This window comes from Staurois parvus, unplaced genomic scaffold, assembly GCF_062004578.1.
Source record: "Staurois parvus isolate SC_StPar_1 unplaced genomic scaffold, SC_StPar_1.0 ptg000468l, whole genome shotgun sequence".
Classification (NCBI taxonomy): Eukaryota; Metazoa; Chordata; class Amphibia; order Anura; family Ranidae; genus Staurois; species Staurois parvus.
The window spans coordinates 7,910,200-7,936,334 of record NW_028318264.1 but is presented as its reverse complement, the minus strand read 5'-3'; the positions used below and the strand labels follow the sequence as shown (position 1 = coordinate 7,936,334).

General features: G+C 42.0%; 1 protein-coding gene across 2 annotated transcripts in view; it reads right to left on the bottom strand.

Annotated features, from left to right (window-relative positions):
- GALNT1 (polypeptide N-acetylgalactosaminyltransferase 1) overlaps nt 1–26,135 on the bottom strand; it is a 234,267-nt gene that overhangs the window by 60,693 nt on the left and 147,439 nt on the right. For both annotated transcript variants that reach the window (XM_089689075.1, XM_089689074.1), the window contains exons 7-8: nt 1,729–1,846; nt 1,384–1,564 (exon numbers count right to left, since the gene is read on the bottom strand). In XM_089689075.1, coding sequence (XP_089545201.1) covers nt 1,384–1,564; nt 1,729–1,846 — 299 coding nt within the window. The remainder of the gene's footprint in view (nt 1–1,383; nt 1,565–1,728; nt 1,847–26,135) is intronic.

The following is a 26,135-nucleotide window of genomic DNA, read 5'->3' as shown; positions in this document are numbered from 1 at the left end:
GTAAGATGAGGTGTACAGGACAACAGCATATGTATACTGTGGTCCGCGTTTCTCCCACCTAGTATGCAGCCCCCCAGGTGCTGTAACTGAGCTGCTAAAAAGTAGCTCCAAGGGTGCGGCACAGCCAATCCTCCCTTATCTTTGGGGAGCCGTAATACTTGGAGGCGTATCCTAGCCTGTCCCCCTTTCCACACAAGTTCTCTAAATAAGGTGTCTATCCTCCTAAACCAGTTTCCTGTAATCCGTATTGGTGAGCTATGCAAAATATATACAAGTTGAGGCAACCATAACATTTAAATCAGACCACACCCTTCTACCACAGACAAAGGGTGGTGATGCAATGCCCTACATCTTTCTTTTAATTTCACTAATAAAGGCTCTAAGCTGTTTAAGATATATGCTTTGGGATTTACTGCTACTTTTATTGCTAGGCTCCTAAAACTCTCCACCACCTGTAGGTACCTAGCACCCTCAGGCAGTTTCTCTATTTGTGAGTCTAAAGGAAGTAAAGAGGACTTCTCCCAGTCTATATACAATCCAGAAAAAGAACCAAAAGGTTTTTATAATGTTCATTTCTACAGATAGTGATTGCCCTGTATCACCCAGGAACAAAAGAATATTTGCGTATAACAAAATTTTTCATTTGGAAAATTTTGGTTACTAACATTTGTCACCATTTTATTTAATGCAATTGTAGGGCTTGACATAATTGGTATCTATTTACTCAAGGCAAACTTTTCTTTTGAATTTTATCAAACTATTGGGTAATATGTTGCGTGTTCCAAAACGAACCTTAGTAAAACGGTTTATCAAATGCATATTTTCATAAAAAAAAAAAAACACTTAACATCGTGTGACAAAAAACCCCCCACTAATTTATTATCTAGGGTCTCTGTTTTAAGAAAATATATAGAGTTAGGGGGTTTAACTAAATGTTCGGGTCTAAAATGTGCATTTTAGCATGTATACAAATGGCACTAGCAGTGAAAGTGTTAGGGTCAATATGCTTTCAATTAACTGCAACCTTATATTAGATGACTGGGCAGCCTAGTCCAGGAGATGCAGTCTAGACTGAGCAGCACTTTGGTCTTCTAAGCCAGTGAGGCCATGCTGCACTCCACGTGTTAAGCCTATACACCACAGGTATTAATGAAAAAGCCATCTACCTACAGTCCCGATCTAAGTACAGGGGGTATATCTATTATGGGGGTGTCAGTAAGGATTAAGATATGAGTATAGTTTCCCTGGGCAAATGTTCCCAACTGCAGTTACCATAGCACATCTTCATCCAGATCATAGACAGTGATGGTTTAAAGCAATATTTAAAAACGTTTGGGACAGGTCAGGTTAACTTTAAATGAAACAAATGAAACAAAGTCTTACCAGGTGAAATTATATAGAAGAAGTTCTTGAATTCATCCATCCACACTTCTGCCAGTCTTCGGTTGTTTTTGTTGATGATTTGCCCTGTTCCACCTGGAAAAGTGTATGGGGTTGCTTTTCGAAACACATGACCAACATGAGAACAGGTGACTATTTCAAGCGTACCTCCACACTGCCAGATCTACAAAAGAAATTGGTATGCAAGCTTAAATAAACTGTAATTTTTTTATTGTTCTCTAATCTAATTTAAGAGAGCATCTATGGTATGGAAATTAAAAGCATAGTGAACACTATTGCATATATTATACATACTTTGGTAGAGGTTCTATGCTTGGTTAGACTTACCCGAAAGGATATTTCTAAATTTTCCCCACCCCATATGTCCATTCCAGCATCATATGTTCCTATCTCCTGAAAATAATCTCTGTCGATTGAGAAAAGGCCTCCTGCCATAGTAGGGGTCCTAGAAAAGCAAAAGCAGAAACATGCAACAGAACAGTCCATCCATGATTCAAAACGTTCACATATTAGACAAAGAATGCATCACATGCAAGATGGATGGATACATGCTGCCTATATATTGATATGTAGAGGTTGTCAACAAAAGTGTTTTTATTTTTTTTTTAAGCCATGACTACAGCCATTGGTCCATCTATTTAAATTATTTTTTAGTCTAGTGTGGTACATAAATACAGTATTATACATAGAGAGTTACAGATAAGTAGATTTGGCAACAAATAGCAAAGTCCTGGGGCAAAGCAATGTCACCCATGTATCATCAGGAGATAAAGGAGTAATGGCACAAATGTTGTAACTTGAATCTGTATTGATAACTGACAGCAATCAAGTATACAACAAATATTTTCTGTTTGAAAACTACTGAAATTTTGACAAAACTGCTGCATGCATAAAAAGGATACCACTAGTATGATATATCTATTAATTCAACATCTACAAGACAAAGTAGAGACATACAGGCCATAGGATGGAACCACACAAGGCACACAGTAGAGAAACCAGGCACTATAGAAACAAAATCCAGTTAATTGCATGATTTAACTCTTTCGCTGCCACTGACAAAACTATTACATTGGAGGCAGCGCCAGCATGGACATGTTATCAGAGGCAGGAATTTGTTTACATTTTTACACCTAGCTGCTGACCTTCTACAACAGTGGTGGTCAGAGGGTTGCACAATAGCCTAGTTTCTGTAAACTTGCTATTTGTACATATCACAAAGCACCCAGGAAAAAAAAATCTATTTGCATAAAAAATTAATGTAACATGAACATGAGATCACGTCAGGTTTGTGTAGACAGAATTAGCAAGATAGCAACATTTTCATAGGTCCGTGACTGTTAAAATTAAGACAGACTGTACAGTTACAATAAAATTCAACACAGGAGGAACAAGAGGGCCTGCTCATTAGAGTTTACAATCTAAAAGTGCAGGTCAAGTGATACAAAAGGTAGTAACTAAGGGGGATGAGCTGATGAAGAAAATAAACATTTTATCGTTGGGTGGTGGCAAAATAGTCTTCTAAAGAGATGGGTTTCAGAGATCGTCTAAATGTGGATAGAATAGTAGACAGATTAGGGTAGGGAATTCCAGCATTTGGGAGAGGCTCTGGAGAAGTCCTGGATGCGAGCATGGGAAAAGATGACAATAGAACGTCATCGGGAATGGGGGGTCTTGGAAGGAACAAAGAGAAAGGTTTGACTGGTATTTTGAAATACAGTTAGTGATAACAGCTAGGGCAGCGTTGTTGATGATTTTCCAAGCTGCTGTCGGGTTTTGAATGTTTCCAAGTTCTTATTAGTATTTTGAATTTTAAGTTGAATAACTTCAAACAAATATATACTAGGGTACAAACATACATAGGACATAGATGAGACTTTCCATTAGAAAAGAAGATTAAAGCAGTGCAACGGAAAGATAGTGTATACAGAACCCAAAATCAAAGTACAAAACAATAAACTGGATCAGGGTGGAATGTAACAGACCCTTATATGATTCTGCAATGAAAATCAGTACAGGGAAAGGAAAAAGAAGGAAAATAGAAAAAAAACCAAAAAAAAAACAACAACAGAAGTGTTCAAAAGCTACAGAAAAAAAAGGGGTACAGTACATGCCCCAATGAAGCCATAGGAAGGGTGAACATTCTATCCCGCTACTAGAGCTAGAAAAGTGGCTGAATCTCTATAAGCCCGCCAGCACGTCCACGTAGTGCGCACCCTTTCTCGGTCCGAACTCTCTTCTGCTACCAGAGTTTCCATAGCCATGATGTCATTAAGAATCTGGGCCTACTCCAAAAGGTGAGGGAGTGAAGATTTCCAGTGATGAGATATGCTACATTGACTGCTAATAAGCAATGCCCGAGGATGCCCTATTTGATTTTGGAAATGGACACTGGAATCATGGACAGCAGGGCTATCTTGGGAGTAGCATGGATATCAAAGATACACATAGAATTGTAAGACGTAAAGATGCTCTGCCAGAATGGGGAGAGGAGCCTACAACCCATCAAATACAGGTATCCCTCGCTTACCGATCCACCCATTTAATAAATTTTCGCACTTACGACCGTTTTTCCCGGCTCGGACTTATAACCAGATTCAATTTCCTTTCCTCGGACTCAGGACCCGCTGTTCGGACTTGCAACCCGGCTGTGGGACTTATGACGGAGAAGCTGAGTGGAAGTGCAGCCAATGGTAGCTTGTTTGTGGCCTAGGGTGTCTTTTCCGGCCTATGGTGGCTTCTGTGCAGTCTATGGTGGCTTCTTTTGTGGCTTTTTCTACTCAACACATACCACATATTTCTCATTGAGTACTGTAATGTCTTCAGTATGTACAGTACTGTACAGAATATGCATGGTGTTGCCTGCCACCCTTAGCCACCTTAGGAATTGCTGTTTCTCTGATGTTCAGTCCAGGTGGTACCATACTTGCCAACTGTCCCTGATTTTCAGGAACAATCCCACTCTTTACTCATCTGTCCCTGAAACTGCTTGAAACTGTCACCTCTACCCAGCCATGCTCTGTTAGAGTACAGTACGTAAGTCCATTCATAAGTAATTCAGGTAGTGCATTAAGATTTCAATTGATATGAAATTTCCACTTACATTGGTGGTCAGTGTAGAAATCCCCCTACCAATGGAGATACTGAGCGGAAGTGTGGTGGTCAGTGTAATATTTCCCCTTACATTGTTTGCCGATATACATCTTGTAGAACCACATCAAGTTAAATTAATTCCCATCCCTAATTAACATACATTCTCTGCCTACAATGGCTTCCTGGATGCAGAGCAGCAAAAATGTCATTGAAATGTTTTTTTTAAATGTTGGCAGCTATGTGGTACCTGTATAGTAGTGTGACAATGTACAGTACATGCACTTTCTTTCTTGAATAGTACAGTAGTGTTGTGATATCTGGGTACCTTATTATGTACCCCTTAGCACAATATGTTATCCAAACACAAAAACAGCAATTCTTAAGAAGAAAGCATCAAGAATAAAAGGAAGTCTATTGATCTTGAACTAAAAATGAAGATCATAAACGACTGTAAAGCTGGTAAAAAAGTTAAAGCCATAGCAGAGGACTTAAAATGGTGCATTCAACCATTTGAACAATCCTGAAGGATAAAGACAAAGTGAAAGAGGCAGTGAAAACATGTACAGGTTTTAAAACCTAGGCAGCGGAAAGGCCTCATTCATGAAATGGAAAAATTATTGGCAATGTGGTTTGATCACCAGATACAAAAAAGAATGCCAATGAGTTTGGAAAATACTGAGTGCCTTGGCTTGAATTATTGCAAGACTCTGAAGGCACGTGAAGTTGAAGCATCAATGGAAACCTTTACAGCAAGTCATGGATGGGTTCAGCGATTTTGTCACAGGTTCAAGTTGCATAATCGGAGTGTCAGCGGTGAGGCGGCAAGTGCAGATGTACAAGCAGCACAACCTTTTCTTGACCAATTTGATAACATCATAGCGGAAGGCAGCTACTGTCCAGAACAAATCTTCAATGTGGAAAAAACCATCCTTTTTTTGGAAGAAAATGCCTGAAAAAGTCCTACATACACAAAGAAGCTACAACAATGCCCGGCTTTAAGGCTTTAAAGGATAGAGTCAAATTGTTGTTGGGAGGAAATGTTAGTGGGTTCAAATTAAAGCCTTTCCTCATCTATCGCTCTGAGAACTCTTGTGCATTAAAGCATATTAGTAAGAGCTAATAACAAGGCCTGGATGACGCAAGCTTTGACGATTGGTTCAGCAACTACTTTATACCCTCAGTGAAGTGTTACTGTGAAGAAAAGAGCATTCCTCTTAAAATTCTACTCCTGCTTGATAATGCTCCAGGCCACCCACAGCATCTTGATGATCTACACCGAGCGGTAAAGGCAGTGTATTTACCAAAAAATACAACTATCTTACAGCCCATGGACCAGGGGGCTATAGCTACATTCAAAGTGCACTATTTGCGCACAACTTTATCCAAAGCTATAGCAGCAACAGAAAACAATGAAGTAACCCTTTGTGATTTCTGGAAATCATACATTTTAGACTGCATTAAAAACATTGAAGCAGCTTGGGAAGGAGTGATGGAAAACTGTATGCGAGGCGTATGGAAAAAATGCTTGAAAAAGTTTGTGTATATTACGGAAGCATTTGACAAAGATGAATATGTAAAGCTCATAAACGAAAAAAACTGTGCAGCTTGCTAATGTGCTTAATTTGGAGGTTGAAGTGCAAGATATGGAAGAATTAGTGGAATATACTGAGGAAGAGCTGAGTGCAGAAGATTTAATAGAGTTGGAAGGACAGGAACACTTAGAAGACAGAATTGATGAAGCACCAAAGAGGTTCACTGCAAAGGAACTAGCAGGTGTGTTCTCAAAAGTCAGTGCAACTATGTTAGAACTAGAGGCTATGGATCCAGATGTTGAACGGCAAATGAATTAACTTTTACGATGCTATCATGAAATTTATGAAGAAAAAAAGAAAATGACAAAACAAAGCACAATAACGGGATTCTTCTAACAAGCTACACCCTGGACTCCCTTACCACGGCTTTCTACATCTCCTAATCATATGTCCACTGATGAGGACTTTGAAGGATTCATTGACTAAAATGTTATTTTCAATGTCTTTTGTTTTTTTTATTCTGTACATCTTGTTTACAGAGCTTTAGTATTTTTTGTTTTTTCTTTTGGGACAGTACACCCAAATTTGATTGTTGTACAGGTACTGTACAGTTGTTTTCTGTTCTGTTATACATTACAGTACTTCATACTGTGTAATAAAGGTATGGAAATAAAAGCAAAGTCATCAAGTTGAAGTTTCCTTTGTCCATTTCTTTGTTCTGAAAATTGTAACGTACATACTAAATACAATTGCTCGTTTAATGACCAAACTCGCTTAACGACCAGTCTCCCAGAACGCAACTCCGTCGTTAAGCGAGGGATACCTGTATGCAGATAGGAACCCTCGGCTTCCAGACAGCTCCAACACAAACTAGATGTGGAAGGGTATATATGGTGCAAGTCAACTGGGGTCTGGTAGCAAAAGGATACGATCTTATAGCTCTTCTCCTGAAAATAAGAGGACCTGGATAATTTATGAGTGAAAATGAAACATTTTCTACAATATTCCTTGGCAAAAGAGGTGCTTAGGAGTTTTTCCCACTTTGGAGGGAACAGCAATTCCCCCGGAGGTCCACTCTCTCAAAATCCCATATAACTGTGATACCATATGGGTAGGAGGTGTATCCTGGAGTATTTTCAATTTTATTCATTAGGTGAGCTGGGGCCAATGAAGGGATTGGCACAGGGGCTAGCAGACACTGAACAGTAGGTAAGGTGGAGAAGTCTGGCAGCAGCATTCATGATGGACTGAAGGGGGATAGCCTATTGTAAAGGTAAGTGAATGAGGAAAGAGTTGTGGTAGTCAAGGTGAGAGATATCCAGAGAATAAATTAGAAGCTCTGTGGTGTCGTTAGTTAAGAAGTATTTTGTAGATGTTGCGGAGGTTGAGGCAGTAAGATTTAAACAGGGATTAGATGTGGGCCTGAAATGAGAGTTCAGAGTTCAAGGGAACTGGAGAGCAGGAGGTCAAAAGGTACTGGAGATATCTGCAGATGAGATTGGTGATGTAGCTGGGGGTGATGTTGTGGATGGCTTTTTACGTTGTGGTTAGTATTTTGAATTTTATACATTAGGTTAGTAGAAGCTAGTGAAGAGATGTATTAGTGTAGCAGCAGCAGCATTCATAATAGACTAAAGGGGGATAGCCTGTGTAGGAGTTGACCAGTGAAGAGGGAATTGCAGTAGTCAAGGTGGGAAATAACCAAGGAGAGAATAAGCGGTTTTGTGGCATTGTTAGTCAGAAAGGGGTAAATTCTACAAAATGTTGCGGAGATTAAGGTGGAAAGATTTAGCGAGTGATTGGATGCGGGGGCTGAAAAAGACTTCAGAGTCTAGGATTATACCTAGCACCCTGGCATGTGTAAGGGGACTAATGGGTTTTTTCTGTTGATCTCAATGGTAAAGTCACGGGGAAGGGATCCAGGGGGGGGGGGGGGGGAAGAAATAAGACAAGCTCAGTTTTAGAAAGATTGAGTTTGGAAAGTTGGGTGACATCCATACTGATATGTCACTCAGTAAATCTGTGATGCGTAAACAGATTGAGGGGGTGAGTTGAGGAGTCATGAGACAGATCTTGGTGTCATTTACATAGAGGTGGTATTGGAAGCCATGGGAGGTTATCAATTGGTCCAGGTAAAAGGTATAGAGAGGGAAGAGGAGGGGCCCAAGGACAGAGGCCTTGGGATACCCCAACAGAAATAGGAAGAGGAGCAGAGGAGAAGGTACTGTGACACTGAAAATGCGCTGAGATAAGTAGGAGGAGAACCAGACAAAAGCAGAGTCCCAGAGGCCAAGGGAGTAGAGTTTGTTGAGGAGGAGTAGGAGGTCAACTGTGTCAAAGGCAGTAGAAAGGTCTAAAAGTATGAGTATGGAGTACTGGCTGTTTGTTTTAGCAGTTAGTAGGTCATTGGTGAGTTTTAATAGGGCAGTTTCAGTGGAATGTAGCGGGCGAAAGCAAGACTGTAGGGAATAAAGAAGGTTGTGGTCAGTGAGGTAGCAACTCATAAGGTTGTGGATAAGGCGTTCAGGAAGCTTGGAAGCAAAAGGGAGCAGGGAGTTATTCAAACAGGTGGGGTCTAGTGAGGTTTTTTCTTTTTTTTTTTTTTAATAAAGTATGGGGGTGACCAGTGCATGTTTGAGCAGGAAAGGAACGGTGCCAGAGAAGAGGGAGTGGTTAAAGATGTGGGTTAGAGAGTTTAGAATAGAGCGGAAAGGTGGTCGCAGTAATTGTGAGGGGACAGGGTCCAGGGAACAGGTGGCGAGGTGGGCAGCGGAAAGGATTTTAGCAACTTCCTCAGTGGTAACAGGGTTTAAAAAGGAAAGTTTTGAGTGTGGTGGGGGGACTTGGTGCGTTGGTCGGGGGTGAAAGCTGGATATCTAATCACAAATAGAGTTGATTTTGAAATGATTTGCAATCTCCTGGGCGGTAAGTAAGTTGGTAGTTGGAGGCAGTGGGGATTGTGATGGAGTTTGAGGAAGTAGTGTGATGTCTATTCTGATATGTCTATTAGCAAATTAATGATGCATGAGGAGACTAATGGGGTGAGCGGAGGGGTCGATCAATAGATTTGGGATTTGTCACTATAAAAATGGTATTGGAAGCCATGGAAGGCTATCAGCCGATCCACCGAGGAGTTATTTGAGAATAAGAGTCCAAAGACAGAACCCCTGGAAGACCCTCACGGAAAAGAACCAATGAAGAGTACAGTCATGGAGACCAAGAGAATAGAGTTTTTTTTTTTGTAAGGGGGTGGGGATGGCCAACTGTATCAAAAGTAGCAGAAAGGTCCAAGAGTAAAAAGTACAAAATAGTGACCATTTGCTGTCAGCCGTTCATATGTAGTTCTTGAGTTCTAGGAAAGACGTTTCTGTGAAGAGTTGCAGACCAAATCCATACTGAAACTGATCAAGAACGTTATTTTCAGCGAGGTGGTAATTCAGGAGGTTGTAGACTAAGCGTTCAAGAAATCTGGCGGTAAAAAGGGCCTCAATACAACATTATCCCTTTGTAACACTAAGAAGGTCTCTTCAAGGCTGCTAACTTAAGGACTTGCTTCACAGAGGAGAAAGCAATGAGGAAGGCAATCTTCTAAGTAAAGAAATAGTGCAGCGCTGAGATACAGAGATAAAATCCATGTGGATCACTATGCATCAAATGAGTAAAATCAAATATATAAAATACATAAAGTCCAAAATAGGAATAATATATGGATATAAAAATGGTGAGGAAAGAATATAATATGATGTGACCAAGGTGACTTTTGTTAATCCAGATATGGCGTGATTCAACAGTCCATGTGAGTGGCAGGCATATAGTTAAAGTGCGCACTCACCGGATACGCATAGAATATGATGTCAGCCCAAGGTGGATGGATAACATCAATGTTGGCAGTGTGTCCGGAAGACCCCTTTAAGGATATGGACGCAACCTCTTATGGATAAGGGAATGGTCACCGTGGGGGAAGGGGGGACTCTGGGTGATTAAAAGCTCACCAAAGAGCAACAAAAAGGAATTGCCCATAGTGTAGTAGGTTAAGAGTAACTAAGCGTTATGCCGCCAGATCACGGAGGTCCGGTGGCCACCATACCTACACCACCTGGTCAGTGCTCATAGCAGTTTTTAGGCTGCTTGTTTGTTGTATCTGCATTAAGGATTTGCTGCATGTATTTTCGCACTTTTATCTACCTATATGCTTAATACATTTTTTTGGATCGTTAACCTACTACACTATGGGCATTTCCTTTTGTTGCTCTTTGGTGAGCTTTTAATCCCCCAGTCCCCCCTCCCCCCTATTTTGGACTTTATGTATTTTATATATTTGATTTTATTCATTTGATGCATGGTGATCCACGTGGATTTTATCTCAGTATCTCAGCGCTGCACAATTTCTATACATACTTATTTTGAAGGTTTGTGGTTTCCTTTTAGTGTACAGCTGCTTTTTACCATTATAAGCGCACGCTGATTTTTACACATCCAATCTTCTAAGTAAGGTTAGGAAGGCAAATACCCCTAATAGGTTTGAAGAATGTTCTGAAGGACCAACAAAACCAGGCTGAGAAACCACAGTGTCACTGGCAAATGTACAAAGGAGGAACATGAGCAACACCCCACCCAAGGCTTTCACAAAAGAACAAGTGGCAAACTGGCCTTGGAAAAGAAAGACTAGGGATGAAAAACTGACTCTTGAGGGCAATCAGAGCTTACTATGAATGCAGTAAGAATAGATCTGTCCCACTGAATAATTCCTTTGATGGAATTTCCCAGCCTCGCACCAATATATTATTTTGTCCAAGTGCAATAGCAGACTTGCAGGAAGGCCATTTCCTAGCTTCCAAGTGTGTAGGGATAATTAAAACTGATATTCTCCCCTCAACAGCCAAGTTGTAAAGCCAGCAACCAAGTGGTTGAAGGACCAGGATCCTAGGATAGAACATTTGGATGAACTGGGAGGGCCCACAGAGATTCTACAGGAGTCTGCGTATCACATCCCTCTGAGCCAGGTTGGTCCCATAAGATCACAGGAATGCTCTCCATTTGGAACCTGCAATGTAGGTGAGGAAGACTTGCAGAAATGAAAAGTACAAATCAGGTTGCACTGATCCCATAGAGTTGCCAGAACATGCAAAGGCTAGAGGACCAGCAGACCAGGTAGGACCCAGGTGCCAGAAGTCCCACAGTCAATGACCCCCACCAGTGACAGATGAATAGAAAACACCTCCAGGGGAAAAGACCATTCTCAGGAATCCAGACTTTGAAGCACTGCAAAATCAGCACACTTCTTTAGACATTGGTTGGGACTTTCCCTAAAAAAGAGATCGTCTCGATACCAGACTACAGGGATGCTCTGAGAATGAAGCAGGAAATAAGGCTAGCACCATGATGAAGTGGTATAGTGGATAAGTCAAAAGGGAACAGCAACAAATTGGTAATGTTGCATGTCCACAGTGAAACACAGGCAGCTTAAAATAAAAATATATTAAAAAAAAAAAAAGGGAAGAGGACCTATGAGCTGGCATTTTTAATATCCACAGAGGCCAGGTGGTCACCCAAATGATGGGAGGTGCTGACAGATTGGGTAGAATCCATGTGGAATCTTAACCCCTGGGAAGGTACAGAGGACAAATAGCCCCTTTATCTGTGGGTACAGTGAACAGGTTTTTGTCAAAATCCTCTTTTCCCTGGGACAATGACTGTGGTCTCCCAAAGCGGAGCTGCTCCAGCGTAGCAGAAGGAACAGCAGAGATGGAGCCAAGACCAACTTTCCAGCTAGTAGCTGTTGCACAGGGATGCTTTAGAAGGCATCCTCCATAGAAACAGTAGACCACATTAGGAAAATAATATCCCCTCTACTAGCAAAGGAAGCATGAGCTCCAGATGCAATAGCGAGAGCACTGCATATTTTTCAACAGTATAGACATATGCACAGAATGCAGCAATAAGAACCACAAAAGACACCCTTAACCACTTGCCTACCAGGCACTTATACCCCCTTATTTACCAGGCCAATTTTCAGCTTTCAGCGCTGCCGCACTTTGATTGACAATTGCGCGGTCATGCAACATTGTACCCATATGAAATTTTGATCATTTTTTTCTCACAAATAGAGCTTTCTTTTGGTGGTATTTAATCGCCACTGGGCGCTTTACTTTTTGCGCTATCAATAAAAAATTGCCAAAAATTAAAAAAAAAAAAAGTTTCTTTGTTTCTATTATAAAATTTTTCAAACAGGTAATTTTTCTCCTTCACTGATGTGCGTTGATGAGGCAGCACTGATGGGCACTGATAGGCGGCACTGATAGGCAGCACTAAAGGGCACTGATAGGCAGTACTAATGAGGTGGCACGGATAGGCGGCACTGATAGACAGCACTAATGAGGTGTCACGGATAGGCGGCACTAATATGCAGCACTGATAGGCGGCACTGATAGGTGACACTGATGATGGGTACTGATAGACGGCACTGACTGGCATCACTGCTGGGCACTGACTGGCGGCACTGACTGGCACAACCGCTGGGCACTGACTGGCAGCACTGCTTGGCTGCACTGGTGGGTGGGCACAGGTGGGTGGCACTGGTGGGCACAAGTGGGTGGGCACAGGTGGGTGGCACTGCTGGGCACAGGTAGGTGGCACTTCTGGGCACAGGTAGGTGACATTGCAGAGTGGCACAGGTGGGTGCACTGCTGGGCACAGATGGGTGCACTGCTGGGCACAGGTGGGTGATCTGCTGGGCGCAGGTGGGCGGAGCTAGTGGGCGCACTGCTGGGCACAGGTGGGCGGAACTTGCGGGTGGCACTGCTGGGCACCGATCATCAGGGCACTGATCATCAGTGCCCTGATGATCGGTGCCGATCCCCGCTCTGACAACTGCCGGTTCTCGGCAGTACTTTCCTCACGATCTGACAGCGTGAGGAAAGTGCAGCCGAGAACCGGCACTTGCATTTCCCACTGATCAGCGTGTCATTGGACACCGCTGATCAGGTGGTAAAAGGCCGCTGTGATTGGCCTTTTACCACATCACATAATCAGCTGTGTCCGTAGGACACAGCGTTCACGGAGATCGCCGGGTGCGCGCCCCCTGGGGCGCGCAGGAGAGCGCGTTCTGGGGGGGACGTCATATGACGTCCACTCAGAACTGGCCGGCCGCAGTGCAGCCGTCATTCAGCTATCTGCGGTCGGCAACAAGTTAATTAAAGTGGTTGTAAACAATACATTTTTTTGTTTTATATACCAAGCATGTTATACTTACCTACTCTGTGCAATGGCATTGCACAAAGCTGCCCCAAACCTCTTTTTTTGGGGTCGGTCACTAGTGCTCTGTGCTACTCCTTTTCTCTGTGCGCTGCGATAGAATGCTGATTCCTATGGTGGCGTGCCTGCGAGCTTGCTCCTGAGTTGGGCTATGTGCCTCCCTACACAGACACACACACACAGCCCCAATACACACAGCAAAGCCCAGCCCCATCCCCTGCTTTTTCCTCAAAGGATTTGATTGACAGCAGCAGGAGACAATGGTTCCCGCTGCTGCCACTGTGTCCTGTGAGAAGAGAGGAGAGAGCAGCTACAGATGGGCACAGCGGTGAATTGAAATAGGAATCAGGTAGGTATAAAGGGAGGTGAGGGGGCAATACAACTGCTGGGCCATTTTTTTACTTTAATGAAGGGAATGTGTTAAGGTTTTAAAGGCAAGACCTTTTTTACCTTAAGTGGTTAGATTTTAAATGTGTTTTTTTAATTCCCTCCGGCTATTAACATTTTGTGCCTAGCTTATTTGTTGTGGCAGTGCTTTTAGATTCATAGACCTTAATTCCAGGCTGTTTGGGTCTTTCTATATTTATACCGAATTGGGCCAGTTTTATATTTGCCCACTAGAGGGTGTTTTTCTCCTTGTTTCCATATACAGTAATACCTCGGTTTACGAATGTAATTCATTCTGCAGGACTGCTCATACAGCAAAAAATTTGTAAACCGAAACGCCGTTTCCCATAGGAATGCATTGAAAACCAATTAATCCATTCCGGAGGTCAGAAAAAAGTAAATGCTACTAAAATACTGCATACGTTATTTTATTAAGTCATGCGGTATATTTTAGTAGTGACAACCATGTGTTAATGTTTCAGTTGTCAGCGGGTTCCCCACTGACAGCTAAATGTAAAAGAATTGCCGGCAATTAAAAAAAAGGCATGGGGGTCCCCCCTCCCATCCATATCAATCCCTTCAGGCCTGGTATGGATTTTGAGGGGAACTCCCTCACCAAAATAAAAAAAAATGGTGTGGGGTGTCCCCCCCCAAAAAATCCATACCGGACCCTTATCTGAGCATACATGTTTTGGGGGGATCCCCACGCCATTTTTTTTTTTTTTAATTTTGGCATGGGAGTTCCCCTCAAAATCCATACCAGACCTAAAGGGCTTGGTATGGATGGGAGGGGGGACCCACACTGTTTTTTTAATTTATTATGGTGCCGGTTTTTAAATATAATTACCTCTTTTTTTTTCTTCACTATAGCTCAGAAATTCAGCTGTCACTTCCCCCGCTAACAGAAAGTTTTTTTTTAGTTTATTTCCTGTTAAAAGAAACAATGTTTCCTTTTAGTTTCTTAAAAGAAACAAAGTTTCCATTAACTCCGGGGAAAGTGACAGCTAATTCTGTGAGCTATAGTGAAGAAAAAAAAAAAAAAAAGAAAAAAGCCAGCTATCGCATTTAAAAATCAGCACTGACATGCACTTCGTATTGCGAAAAAAATTGGTAAACAGAGGCATTATTTTTAATGGATTTTCATTCATAAACCGAAAATTATGTTAATCGAGGCGTTTGTAAGCCGAGGTATTACTGTATTGCCAAATTTGTTGTGTTTATGTGCCATACACAAAAAGGTAGCAAACCTTTATTATTTATCCTTAGTATTTTATTAAATAGTGGCCATTTTAAAAATATTTGTGGTTAATAATATGTGGTTTGCCACTGCTCAGTTGACGCACTATTGTTTCCATATCGGCCTAATGATTGGCAATCTATTTCTTGACCACTAGATGAAGCCCCTTTTAGAATGGATCACTTTGGTTTTGAGTTCTTTGATTTGCACAGTTTGATGTGGGTCCTTTTCCTCTTCCTTATATAACCTACGTGCTGAGATGCATGTGCCCATACCCCCGATGATGTCATGTGTAAGAAAATGCGTTGGGCAGAGCTAGGATGCATGCAATGACAATGGATTTAATGTTTGGATTTTGTATGCAGCGCTGCCATTTAGGGAGATTTTAATGTAAGTGTTCTACTGGTTTTAAAAAGTTTCCCTCGAATAAAAGTGCTTCCCTTATGTATTCTTTACCTGCATGTAATTATTGCCTTACCTGAGAGGAGAGTATTTGGAGCAGATCTACATAATATCCAGCTTGGTCTGTGTTCATTCTGGGCTTAGGAGAGCAGGGTTCTCCAGGGAGCAGTTGATCCTTATCGGTTGAAGTTCTCCTGGAGGCATCTCACACCATTTGCTGGAATACTTGATATAACCGCTTTAATGACTACTCTGGTAAAGGGTCATCATGACTTTCTAGCAAGATGCTTTGTGATCACAGCGGTATGGTGTGCAATTGACTGGCACTTATGTTTGGAGTGGACATGCTTCACAGGTAGTTTGTGAACTTTTTTATGCTTTATTGATGTTATATTTCACTAGATTCTACACTTTATATAATTTATTGGCACCAAGCTGTTTATGTTAATGTATCTATTATATGCACATTCACTTATTGTGTGCTCATTTTAAATAATATATTTACACCAGATTGATAATACCTGATGTTTAATATATCTCTCTGTGACTGGATGTTTGGATTTTCCTATTGCACTTGATATTTTCTGTGCACATGTTTATTTGGATGCTGATTTCCATTTAGTGCTGCACTGTTTAATTTTCTAATTTTAGCATACCTAGTATTAGTGTATTGCGTTGGTAGCTTTCTAGTTCTCCATTTTTGTTTCTCTCTAGGACCCATTTCAGTTTTTCCTTTTTAATTTGCTTATCAAGGGTTACTCACAACCCAACTGCAGAACAGAAAGGGGATAAAGTGCTGACAGCTACTAGGCTATCTAAGCTCACCATATACATTGCCTGCAAATGAAACGTCAGCAAGGGATACTTGCAAACTAACTGCAGAGCAGCAGGAATAAAAGGCCATCTTGACTAGGTGATCCTAGGCCTCCATAGGACTACTATACAAATGAGACAGCACCAGTGAAGGTTGCTTAATGACTGACTACAGAGCAGGAGGGGTCAAGAACTGTCCACATCCAGCACCAACAGGCTGTCATACATATAGTATTTGAGACAATACCCACAAGGATGACACAGAAAACTACAAAACTGTTACCAGCTGTTTTTGACTGGGACACCCTAAGCCACCATACCAACAGGATTGCAAAAGCAGAATGGGTTAAAAGCCATTCATGACTGGGTCACCACACAACTTTAAGCCAGTGAGACAGTCCCAACAAGGGATATTCATGGAACAACTGCAGGACAGAAGGGATTAAAGCCTGTTTTGTGATTTAAGTCACAGAAGACTGCCATAAAAACAATTCATGTGAAACAGAACTTGCAAGAGTTACTCCCTCACAAACTGCAGTTCAAGAAGGGTTAATGGGTGCTTTGTGATAACTTAGCACACTATAAAACCATATGCAAGTGAGAATCCACAAGTTTTTTTATTCATGTACATGTTGCAAAGAAGGAGGGTTTAATAGCCATCTGTGGTCATGCACCGGAGGCATCAGCAAAAAAAAAAATGGGACATAAGCCAAGAGGTGCCTGCTTTGTAGCAGCAGTTTAGAAGCTAGTGTGCATGTGCAAGCCCTAGAGGTGCAAAGGCCATAGGTGGAGCGGGACACGAAAAGTGTTGCGGATAACCATTTTCGAACTTAAAAAAAAAAAAAAAAAATTAAAAAGTGTTGCAGCTCCCTGTAAGGAATGTCTGCAACTCATGAAGCGTCAAAGCTCCACTACTCCCACTAACCCCAAAGGCTGACCCCTAGTGACTTATTGTTGGGGCCTGGAGAGCCCCTGCATAAGGCAGACAGAGCAGTACTGAAAAGACACTAAGGAAGGATTAGCATGCACACGTGAACATTCTTTTCCCCTCCAGCAGGCATACACACTAGGTGTCTTCTGGGACAGGGTAACACCATGCAGTAGTTCCACAGGCCAGTAGAGCACTCTACGGCTAACTGAACATGTTGTACCAAGTGCCTAGTTGTATACTTAATGCAGGATCCAGTGCCTGAAGCAGCATTACAGCTTGGCCCCACATCAATCATTATATACTGTAGGCAGTATATAATCCTAGGTGGATCCTTCCAAAGTGGAAGCAACTGGAAACAGCAGCAACTCGGCCATGAAGTGGCAGGCCGCGTAAAATGTTGAGTGGGGTCAACCCATGCTGAAGCACATAGTGCACAGAAGTCACCAACTGTCTGCAAAGTCAATAGCTAAAGAACTCTGAACTTTGTGTGGCCTTAAGATTAGCACAATAGTGCAGAGACAGCTTCATGGAATGGGTGTCCATGGCCGAGCAGCTGCATCCAAGCCTTACATCACCAAGTGCAATGCAAAGCGTCGGATGCAGTGGTGTAAAACACAGCGCCACTGGACTCTAGAGCAGTGGAGACGTGTTCTCTGGAGTGACAAACCACGATTCTCTGTCTGGCAATCCAACTGATGTGTCTGGGTATAGCAGCTGCCAGGAGAACAGTACTTACTGACTGCATTGTGCCAAGTGCAAAGTTTGGTGGAGGGGGGATTATGGTGTGGGGTTGCTTTTCAGGGGTTGGGTTTGGCCCCTTAGTTTCAGTGAAGGGAACTTTAAAAAGAGTCAGAATACCAAGACTTTTTGGACAATTTCATGCTTCCAACTTTCTGGCAACAGTTTGGGGAAGGCCCCGTCCTGTTCCAACATGACTGTGCACCAGTGCACAATGCAAGGTCCATAAAGACATGGATGAGCGAGTTTGGGGTGGAGGAACTTGACTGGCCTGCAGAAAGTCCTGACCACAACCTGACAGAACACCTTTGGGATGAATTATAGCGAAGACTGCAAGCCAGGCCCTCACTTCCGACATCCGTGCCTGACCTCACAAATGCTCTTCTGGAAGAATGGTCAAATATTCCCATAGACACACTCCTAAACCTTTTGGACAGTCTTCTCAGAAGAGAAGTAGCTGTTATAGCTGCAAAGGGTGGGCCAACTCAATATTGAACCATACGAAGTGTATTTCTCCTCTATGCTGTCTGCCAGTTTGTATAAAACGTTGGGAGGTATGTAAATGGTCTACACATATAGCAAGAGCATTATTCAAATTTAGTTAGAGCTGCACCATTTGTTTTTAACTACAGATACCTATTACTTGCATAGGCAGTTTATTTTTTTGTAAAGGTGAACTAACCCTTTAAGTCATACATTGCCATCTAATTATCAAGACGCTCCGAAAGCTCACCACTACAGAAATTATCTGTCTCCCCAATTCCAAATTTCTTACCCGAGACTGTGGAAACCCCTTTAATATACATCAGGATGGTACCACAGATCCCTGTGTTTGCTGCTTTTAAGCTGAAAACTACTGAACTGACTGTATCCTTTTTTCTGTAAAACAGAAACTTGGAATCTCATCCTGGTCCTAGGAGCTTTAGCAGTCAGCCCAACCTTCTGTGCTGTCAGCTTTACCGTCAGAAATAGCCATTTGTGCCTGAAACAAACATTCTCACCATCAGAGGCCAACTAAGCATATGCCTTCTTCACAGTGTAAAATCTGTGTGCAGCTTGTATCTGAAAAGCATGATGGCACTAAGCAGACAACTATAGTAATAATACAAATGACTAACCTGCACTATCTAAACTAGCCTAAATGCCGAAGGATAAATCTAAAGAGCTCGGCCATATTGGCAAATTTTATTTATTTTTTAATGAATGCTAGACTAGCCTACATTACCTGTGTTAAAGGAAAAAAAAAAAAATCGAGGATATGAAAAGCTATGTTTTTTTAATTAACCTTAAATTGATATTAAAGCTTTGTTTTTGTTTTTTTTTATAACAAACCTGTTATACTTACCTGCTCTGTGCAATGGTTTTGCACAGAGCAGCCTTGATCCTCTTCTTCTCGGATCCCTTACCAGCACTATTGGCTCCTCCCCCTTGACCAGTGCCCCCAATAGCAAGTTGCTTGCTATGAGGGTACTGGTGTGTGATTGCTCCCGAGCCCTGCTCTATGTGTCCATAATACACAGAGCCGTCTCAGCCCCGCCCCCTGCACTATCCTCATTGGCTCATTGCCAGTGACTGACAGCAGTGGGAGCCAATGGCTCTCGCTGCTGTGTCTCAGCCAATGAGGGGAAAGGACAGCCGAGGCTCCCATGCATATCGCTGGATCTAGAGTGTGCTGTGGGGGGAGCAGCACACTCTACAATGCATGAAGATAAAAAATCTTCAGCCTTTACAACTACTTTAAATACAGTGTCTCTTGATCCAGAGCTAAAACTGTTGTGAGGCACCAAGAAAGCAACACATTAATAGCTGATGTTGGAAGGATTTTATTTTTAAACAAATCTCATGTGATCAACATGTATGGTTGTTTTCTTGATCACATGACTGACGATGCTTACTGGTTTCCGCTCAGTAGCCTGAGGTGGCAGATGTCAGTGACAGAACTAGCAAAACTCATGTTAGTTACTACACAGTTAATTAACAAATTAAACTGGGATTAACATTCCCTCAACATTGGGAGCCATGCCTAAAACACAAATCCACAGATTTTAGTTGTGAAAAAGCTTAAATTGATAGTAAAATCCGTATATTTAAAATCCGCTGACAGGCAGGGTTTCTTTTTATAACAGAAAGAAGTCAGCAGGCGTCAGATCAGGGGAGTATGGTAGATGATCGAGAACAGGTACACACGGATAGCAAAGTGTGCAGGCACGTTATCGTGCACCAACATCCACTGTCCAGTCCTGTGCAACTATGGTCATGCACAGCTGATGCGTCGTAGCAACTGTTTCAAAACTTCCTTGCAGAAATGGAGTGTTCACAGTTTGACCCACAGGAACAAATTCCTTCTGGATGATGCCATAGTTGAAGAAGGTGATCAACATTATCTTGAACTTAGACTTTTGCAGGCGACTCTTTTTTGGGTCACGGTGAAGACTGTGAATGCCATTCCACTGATTGAAGCTTGGATTCCGGATCGATCTGGTGGCACCAGGTCTCATGTGACAATGGTTCACAGAAAGTATGGATCCTAGTCACACATGGTAATGAAATCTCCAGAGGTTTCCGTCTGTTTTGCTTTCTGTTCGTCTGTCAGCTTGTGTGGCACAAACCGGGAACTTACCCAAGTCTCCGTGGACGATGTCCTTGCTAATGCCCAATTCCTCCACCATCATTCATAAAGTCAGTAGCCAATCTCATGCCAGCATTTGTTGCACTCCCTCAATCACGTGTGGGGTTCTGCTTGTTGACGGCTGACTTGAACCTGGGTCATCCTCAGTCATTTCCTTCCCGTCGCAAAGGCGTTTGAACCAGTCAAACACATTTTCTGCAAACACGGCTTCAGTCCCATACACTTGCACCAACATTTCATGCGTCTGCGTTGCAGTTTTTCCCAATTTGTAGCAGAACTTGATGTTCACTCGTTGCTTCATTGCACTGTGACCCTACCTCTCACACGGACTACATTCGACACCCGCAGTGGGTTTACCCTGCTGGTCATGTGTACTCCATGCTAGGTGGTGCTTCTTGATGTGTCTCTGGATGTGCATGCATGCAAACCTGGCCCATGTTGCCGTTGAGATATCGGACCATTCACTGAACATTTTAGGCACACCTCCTGAACCCATTTTTTTTTCCCTGTAAACTGAAAAGACATCTTTTCGCTTATACCCTTTTAATCCCATCAACAACCATGGCTGCCACCACAGAACTTTTCCCCTTTATTTCCACTGGCATTCCAATTAATAATACCTTTTCATTTTCCTATCATGGCTATACTCACTTTCTTACCTAAGGATCGTTGCTGATCTCCGATCACTAGTGGTTTACGAAACAGAGATGATCAGCGGAGAACATGTTCTCCGCTGATCATCTCAGCACACAGAGAATCTGTCAGAAACAGCCAGTGCATGAAGGAGCGATGTCAGCCCTTAACTGGCGATCTGTGTAAAAATTCTCCCTCCAGATTCTCCAGTCCAGAGGTGAAGAATTGGGGGAGCCGCAAACGAAGCAGCGGTAATTTACCTCTGCTTAGTAAACAGTGTTTGACTGATCTCTTACAGTAATCTTGCAAGATTACAGTAACAGCAGCCGTTTTCTAGAGTTCAAAGCATTTGCAGATTGCTTCCCTCCTTATTAGGAGAAGCGATCTACACCACTTCATGAACAGGCATTAAGAGGAGAACGGTCTCCTCTGAGAATGCCAGAGAACTGAGCAGAGGTCATTTACTGCTGCATGATAAACGGACACCTCAATGTCTTTGTTTATCTCTATTATGTTATTGATGAGAATAAAAGTTTACAGGAAGATAAGAAGACACTGCATTTCTGACTAGATCAACAGCTACTATCATTACTTCATGACAATGTTCTAAACCTGGAAAATTAAAACCAACACAGCCATCCCATCATAGGACTGGTAGGCTGCAATATATTGCTCATATTATCAATTTATCTATTATTAATATATCTGATTTTGCATACAGATATACTTTAAATAACTTATTTTCGGAATTAATTCCAGTAAATAGATGCCTGGTTGCCTGTTATGGGTTTTTTTATTTTGCATATCTCTGCTGTGCTTTGTCCTAAAAGTATTTTACCTAAACATATTTACACCTGAAAGACAGGAGAGACTGTAAACTAACTGGGTGCCATGGTGTAACAGTCAATTATGCCATGAAAGACACTTTACTAAATCATCACCTAAATGTTTATTAAAGCTATGCACTGGGACCAAATGTATTGCTTTCAATTCAATTTCAGACCTTGTCCTGAAATGCTAGTTGCCTGGCCATTATGATGCATATTTTCAATACTTTGAGTCACTGCCAGAACAAAATGAGACTGCAGAGAGAGCAGGAAAGGCAGAATTAAGTCAGAATCCTGATCTATACGTTTATATATAGTAGTGAAGGGTTAAAACCAAACCGCTTTTTTTTTCACATTTTGTGTTCAACTTGGGGATTTCTCTTGACTCCCTGTCCCATCGACAACAGAAAGTGAGAGCATCTTTCTCTCTTAGCTAGCCTAGGATGGATCAAAATGCATCCGGTTCAGCAGCGCTGATCAGTGTATTCTAACAATGGAGGAGTCCCTACACCAGAATTCCTACTTTCACATCACTTATGCTGATCGCCAAAAAAACTGATCCATGTGTGGGCAGCCTTAGACAATTTCCCGGTGAGGGAAAAGCAATAGCCACTGAGAAATCCAACAGATATGAAAAACATATCATTGAGTATAAAATGACAAAATGATGGGTCTCAACTAGCAATGTTGAGGACAAACAATCACTAGAAGGCTACATTCACATTGGGACCAGCCCATATGAATGACAACAGGAGGAATCTGCTACATCCTGCAACTGTTTTTGCCACCTGTGAGAGGCTAGCTGCATCTGCAGAGCCCTGTACACCTCAATTACAGGTCATACAGCAGCAATCACCGCAGGTAATCGCTCGCTATGCGGCCAGCCACTTATAGCTGTGCCTGCCACTGACCTTTCATTGAGGTGTACAGGGCCCACCGGCCACAGGTAGCTGCTTGCAGGTGGCAAAACCAGTTGCAGGAATCAGTAGATTTCCACCACAATCATTTATACCAGGCTGGATGAGCAAGCAAATGTAGCCTAGGGGAAACCAGGAAAGACAACAAACTACCTGAAGAGGAGAAAGAAACTTGGAGCTACAAGGTGGTTAGCAAGAAGCAATGTTTACTAGGGTTAAGGCTTAGAGGCAGACCTTCACCCATGGAAACAAAAAAAAAAAAATCTCTGACTCCTTTCCCTCCCTCTAAAGCCATTGGGATTATTTTTTGTTAATAAATACCTTTTTTTAAAAAAAAAAATAAATTAAAAAATGAATAGGATTTACTTCCATCATATTCACCTAGGAAAGGATGACGTACGCTGTGTGACATCTGTACATATCGCATACAAGCACAGACATGCTGTAGGTCTATAATACCTGGCAAATATCTGTTGACTATCTGCGCATTCACAAATTAGTGCTACACTCTCATGCATGTGCAGACACACCACAAGTGTTTTAGGCTCCGCAGACTGGAAGAGGCCCATGTCACGTCTGCATATGCATGGGGGTTTACAAGGATTCAGTACATATGCAGACATGCCAAGGGTGTCGGCCAGGCCTTGTGGACTTGGAATATGTCTGTGCACAAGCAGGATATCAATTCAAGATGGCGGAACAGGAACAGAACTCCTGGGCTGGAAGGGGAAACCGCTGGACTCCATGGACTAGTATCTGTTTTTTTTACCATTTACATACTGGAAAAAAATCACCAAGGAATAAAAATAGATCATAGGGCCATTAGGTAATTGATCTTTATGGATTATTTTGGTAGAATAAGGATATAGTTTAGTGTCAATCTAAGGGTTTATTTTCCCTCTATCTGATGAGGAAAGCTCTAATGGAGAAATGACTTGTGTATGGCAGCATCCCCCTAATTTTGAACCTCCCACCCCCCTAATGTAAAAGGATTAGGGGGTTCTAAGCAGCCTCCAGGTGTTATCTGTTATCTGTCCACGCTTCCTTCCCTTAAAGTGGCACTAAACCCAGGACCCTGCATTCTTCATATCTGCTTTCCCACAGTACACAAAACATGGAAATGCAATTATTTTAGTAAATATAAACTGCTAAATAGCTTCTCTTGTCAGCAGTTAGAGCATTCTTGTGACTTCTATCAGTGTCCAGCAGAGCTTAAAAGAGGTTAAAGCTTGTAGGAGTTTTCATTCTCCTCCAATTGTCCTATGAGGCTGCAGGACCCCTGACCCTCTGGACAGCACTGATTGGCCCTGTGGTGATGACATGCACTCTCCCGAGAAAAAAATAAAAACGCTCTAGAAATACACAGCAAAGTGAGCATGTGCAGCTCTTTTCTATCAGCAGATGGATTGAAGATGCATGGAAGACGGGGAGGGGATCAGAGAAGACAGGATCAAACATCCTTTCTACACAATGCAGAGGATTAACCACTTTGGTTCCACATTGAGTATAACAGACTTATTTTACTGTTGTGGGTTTAGTAACGCTTTAAGTCAAATTAGGCCTATGAGGAACTCCACTTTTCTTAGCTAAAATTTCATTTTTAATTGTTTATCACTGTATTTTTCTGCCTTCTTGTAAGTGGTTTATGTGCAGGGTTATTAAGCACCAGCTGATTTCAGTATTATTTTGTGGACTTTGTACGATCTAGCCTATGCAAATGTCTGCAGCAGGGACATGGTAATCTGCCTGTTAACCATCCAGTAAAGTAAATGACTTGCAAGGGAGAAAGAAGGCACACTCACGTGCAGAACCCTTACTCTTCAAAGTGGGAAACATCAAAAGTGGGGATCCTTGACTTTAGAAAGAAAAAAAAAAGGAATAAAGGCAAAGTATAGGACAAGGTAGGTGCTCGAGGGATCGCTGGAGAAGCGCTGCAGTGTAATCCCGAGTGTAGCGCTGGGTTACCGCTTCTGGTACTGAAAGTTAATCCCGAGCTACACTCGGGAATACCGCCAGAGGAGTTAAGAACTTTTCTGGGAAATATCTACATTACATAAACTATATATATCTTTAATGTGATTAGAATTTGGTGAGCTACTTTATTTTTTTGTACACTCTGCGAGGGTGTTTATAGCACTGCACAATTTTGAAGACACTATAATGAGGAATAGGAGAAGGGGATAATTCCCACCCTGGTTAAAAAAAAAAAATAAAAATAGCAAGACTACTGCGGGGAAAATAATTATTTGATCCCCTGAAGATTTTGTAAGTTTGTCTACTTACAAAGAAATGAAGGGTCAATAATTTTTTTTATCACAGATGTATTTTAAATGATAGAGGCAGAATATCAACCAAAAATCCAGAAAAAGCACATGATACAAATGTTATAAATTGAGTTGCAGTTCATTGAGTAAAATAAAGTATTTGATCCCCTACCAACCAACAATAATTCTGGCTCCCACAAAATGGCTATGTGCTCATGTGCTACACAGATTAGTCCTATCAATTTAAGTAAGTGCTCCTGACAAGAACTCATTATGTGTACAAAAGACACATATCCACAGAATCTCTTTCTTCCATTCAAACCTCACCACCATAGACAAATGACCAAAGAGCTGTCAAAGAACGTTAGGGACAAGATTGTAGACCTGCACAAGGCTGGAATGGGCTACAAGACCATCAGCAAGAAACTTGGTGAGAAAGAGACAACTGTTGGTGCGATTATTCACAAATGGAAGAAATACAAAATAACCATCAATCGCCCTCAGTCTGGAGCTCCATGCAGGATTTCGCCTCATGGGGTAAGGATGATCATGAGAAAAGTGGAGGGATCAGCTCAGAACTACACAGGAAGAGCCACCAATCAAACCATTGGTAACACAATATGTCACCGTGGACTAAAATCCTACAACACACGCAAATTCTACCTCCTCAAGAAGGCACATGTATAGGCCCGTCTGATATTGCCAATGAACATCTAAAGGATTCAGAAAAGGATTGGGAGAAAGTGCTGTGGTCAGATGAGACAAAATTTGAACTCTTAGGCATTAACTTGACTTGCCGTGTTTGGAGGAAGGAAAATGCTGACTATGCGGACTCTAAAAACACCATACCTACAGTGAAGCATGGAGGTGGAAACATTATGCTTTGGGGAGGTTTCTCTGTTTGCCACATTGAGGGACCAATGGACGGGAGGATTGTAAAATCTTGGACGAGAACTTTCTTCCCTCTGCCAACACAAGGAAGAAGGGTCATGGATGGGTCTTCCAGCATGACAATGACCCAAAAAATACCGCCAAGGCAACAAAGGAGTGGCTCAAGAAGAAGCACATTAAGGTCAT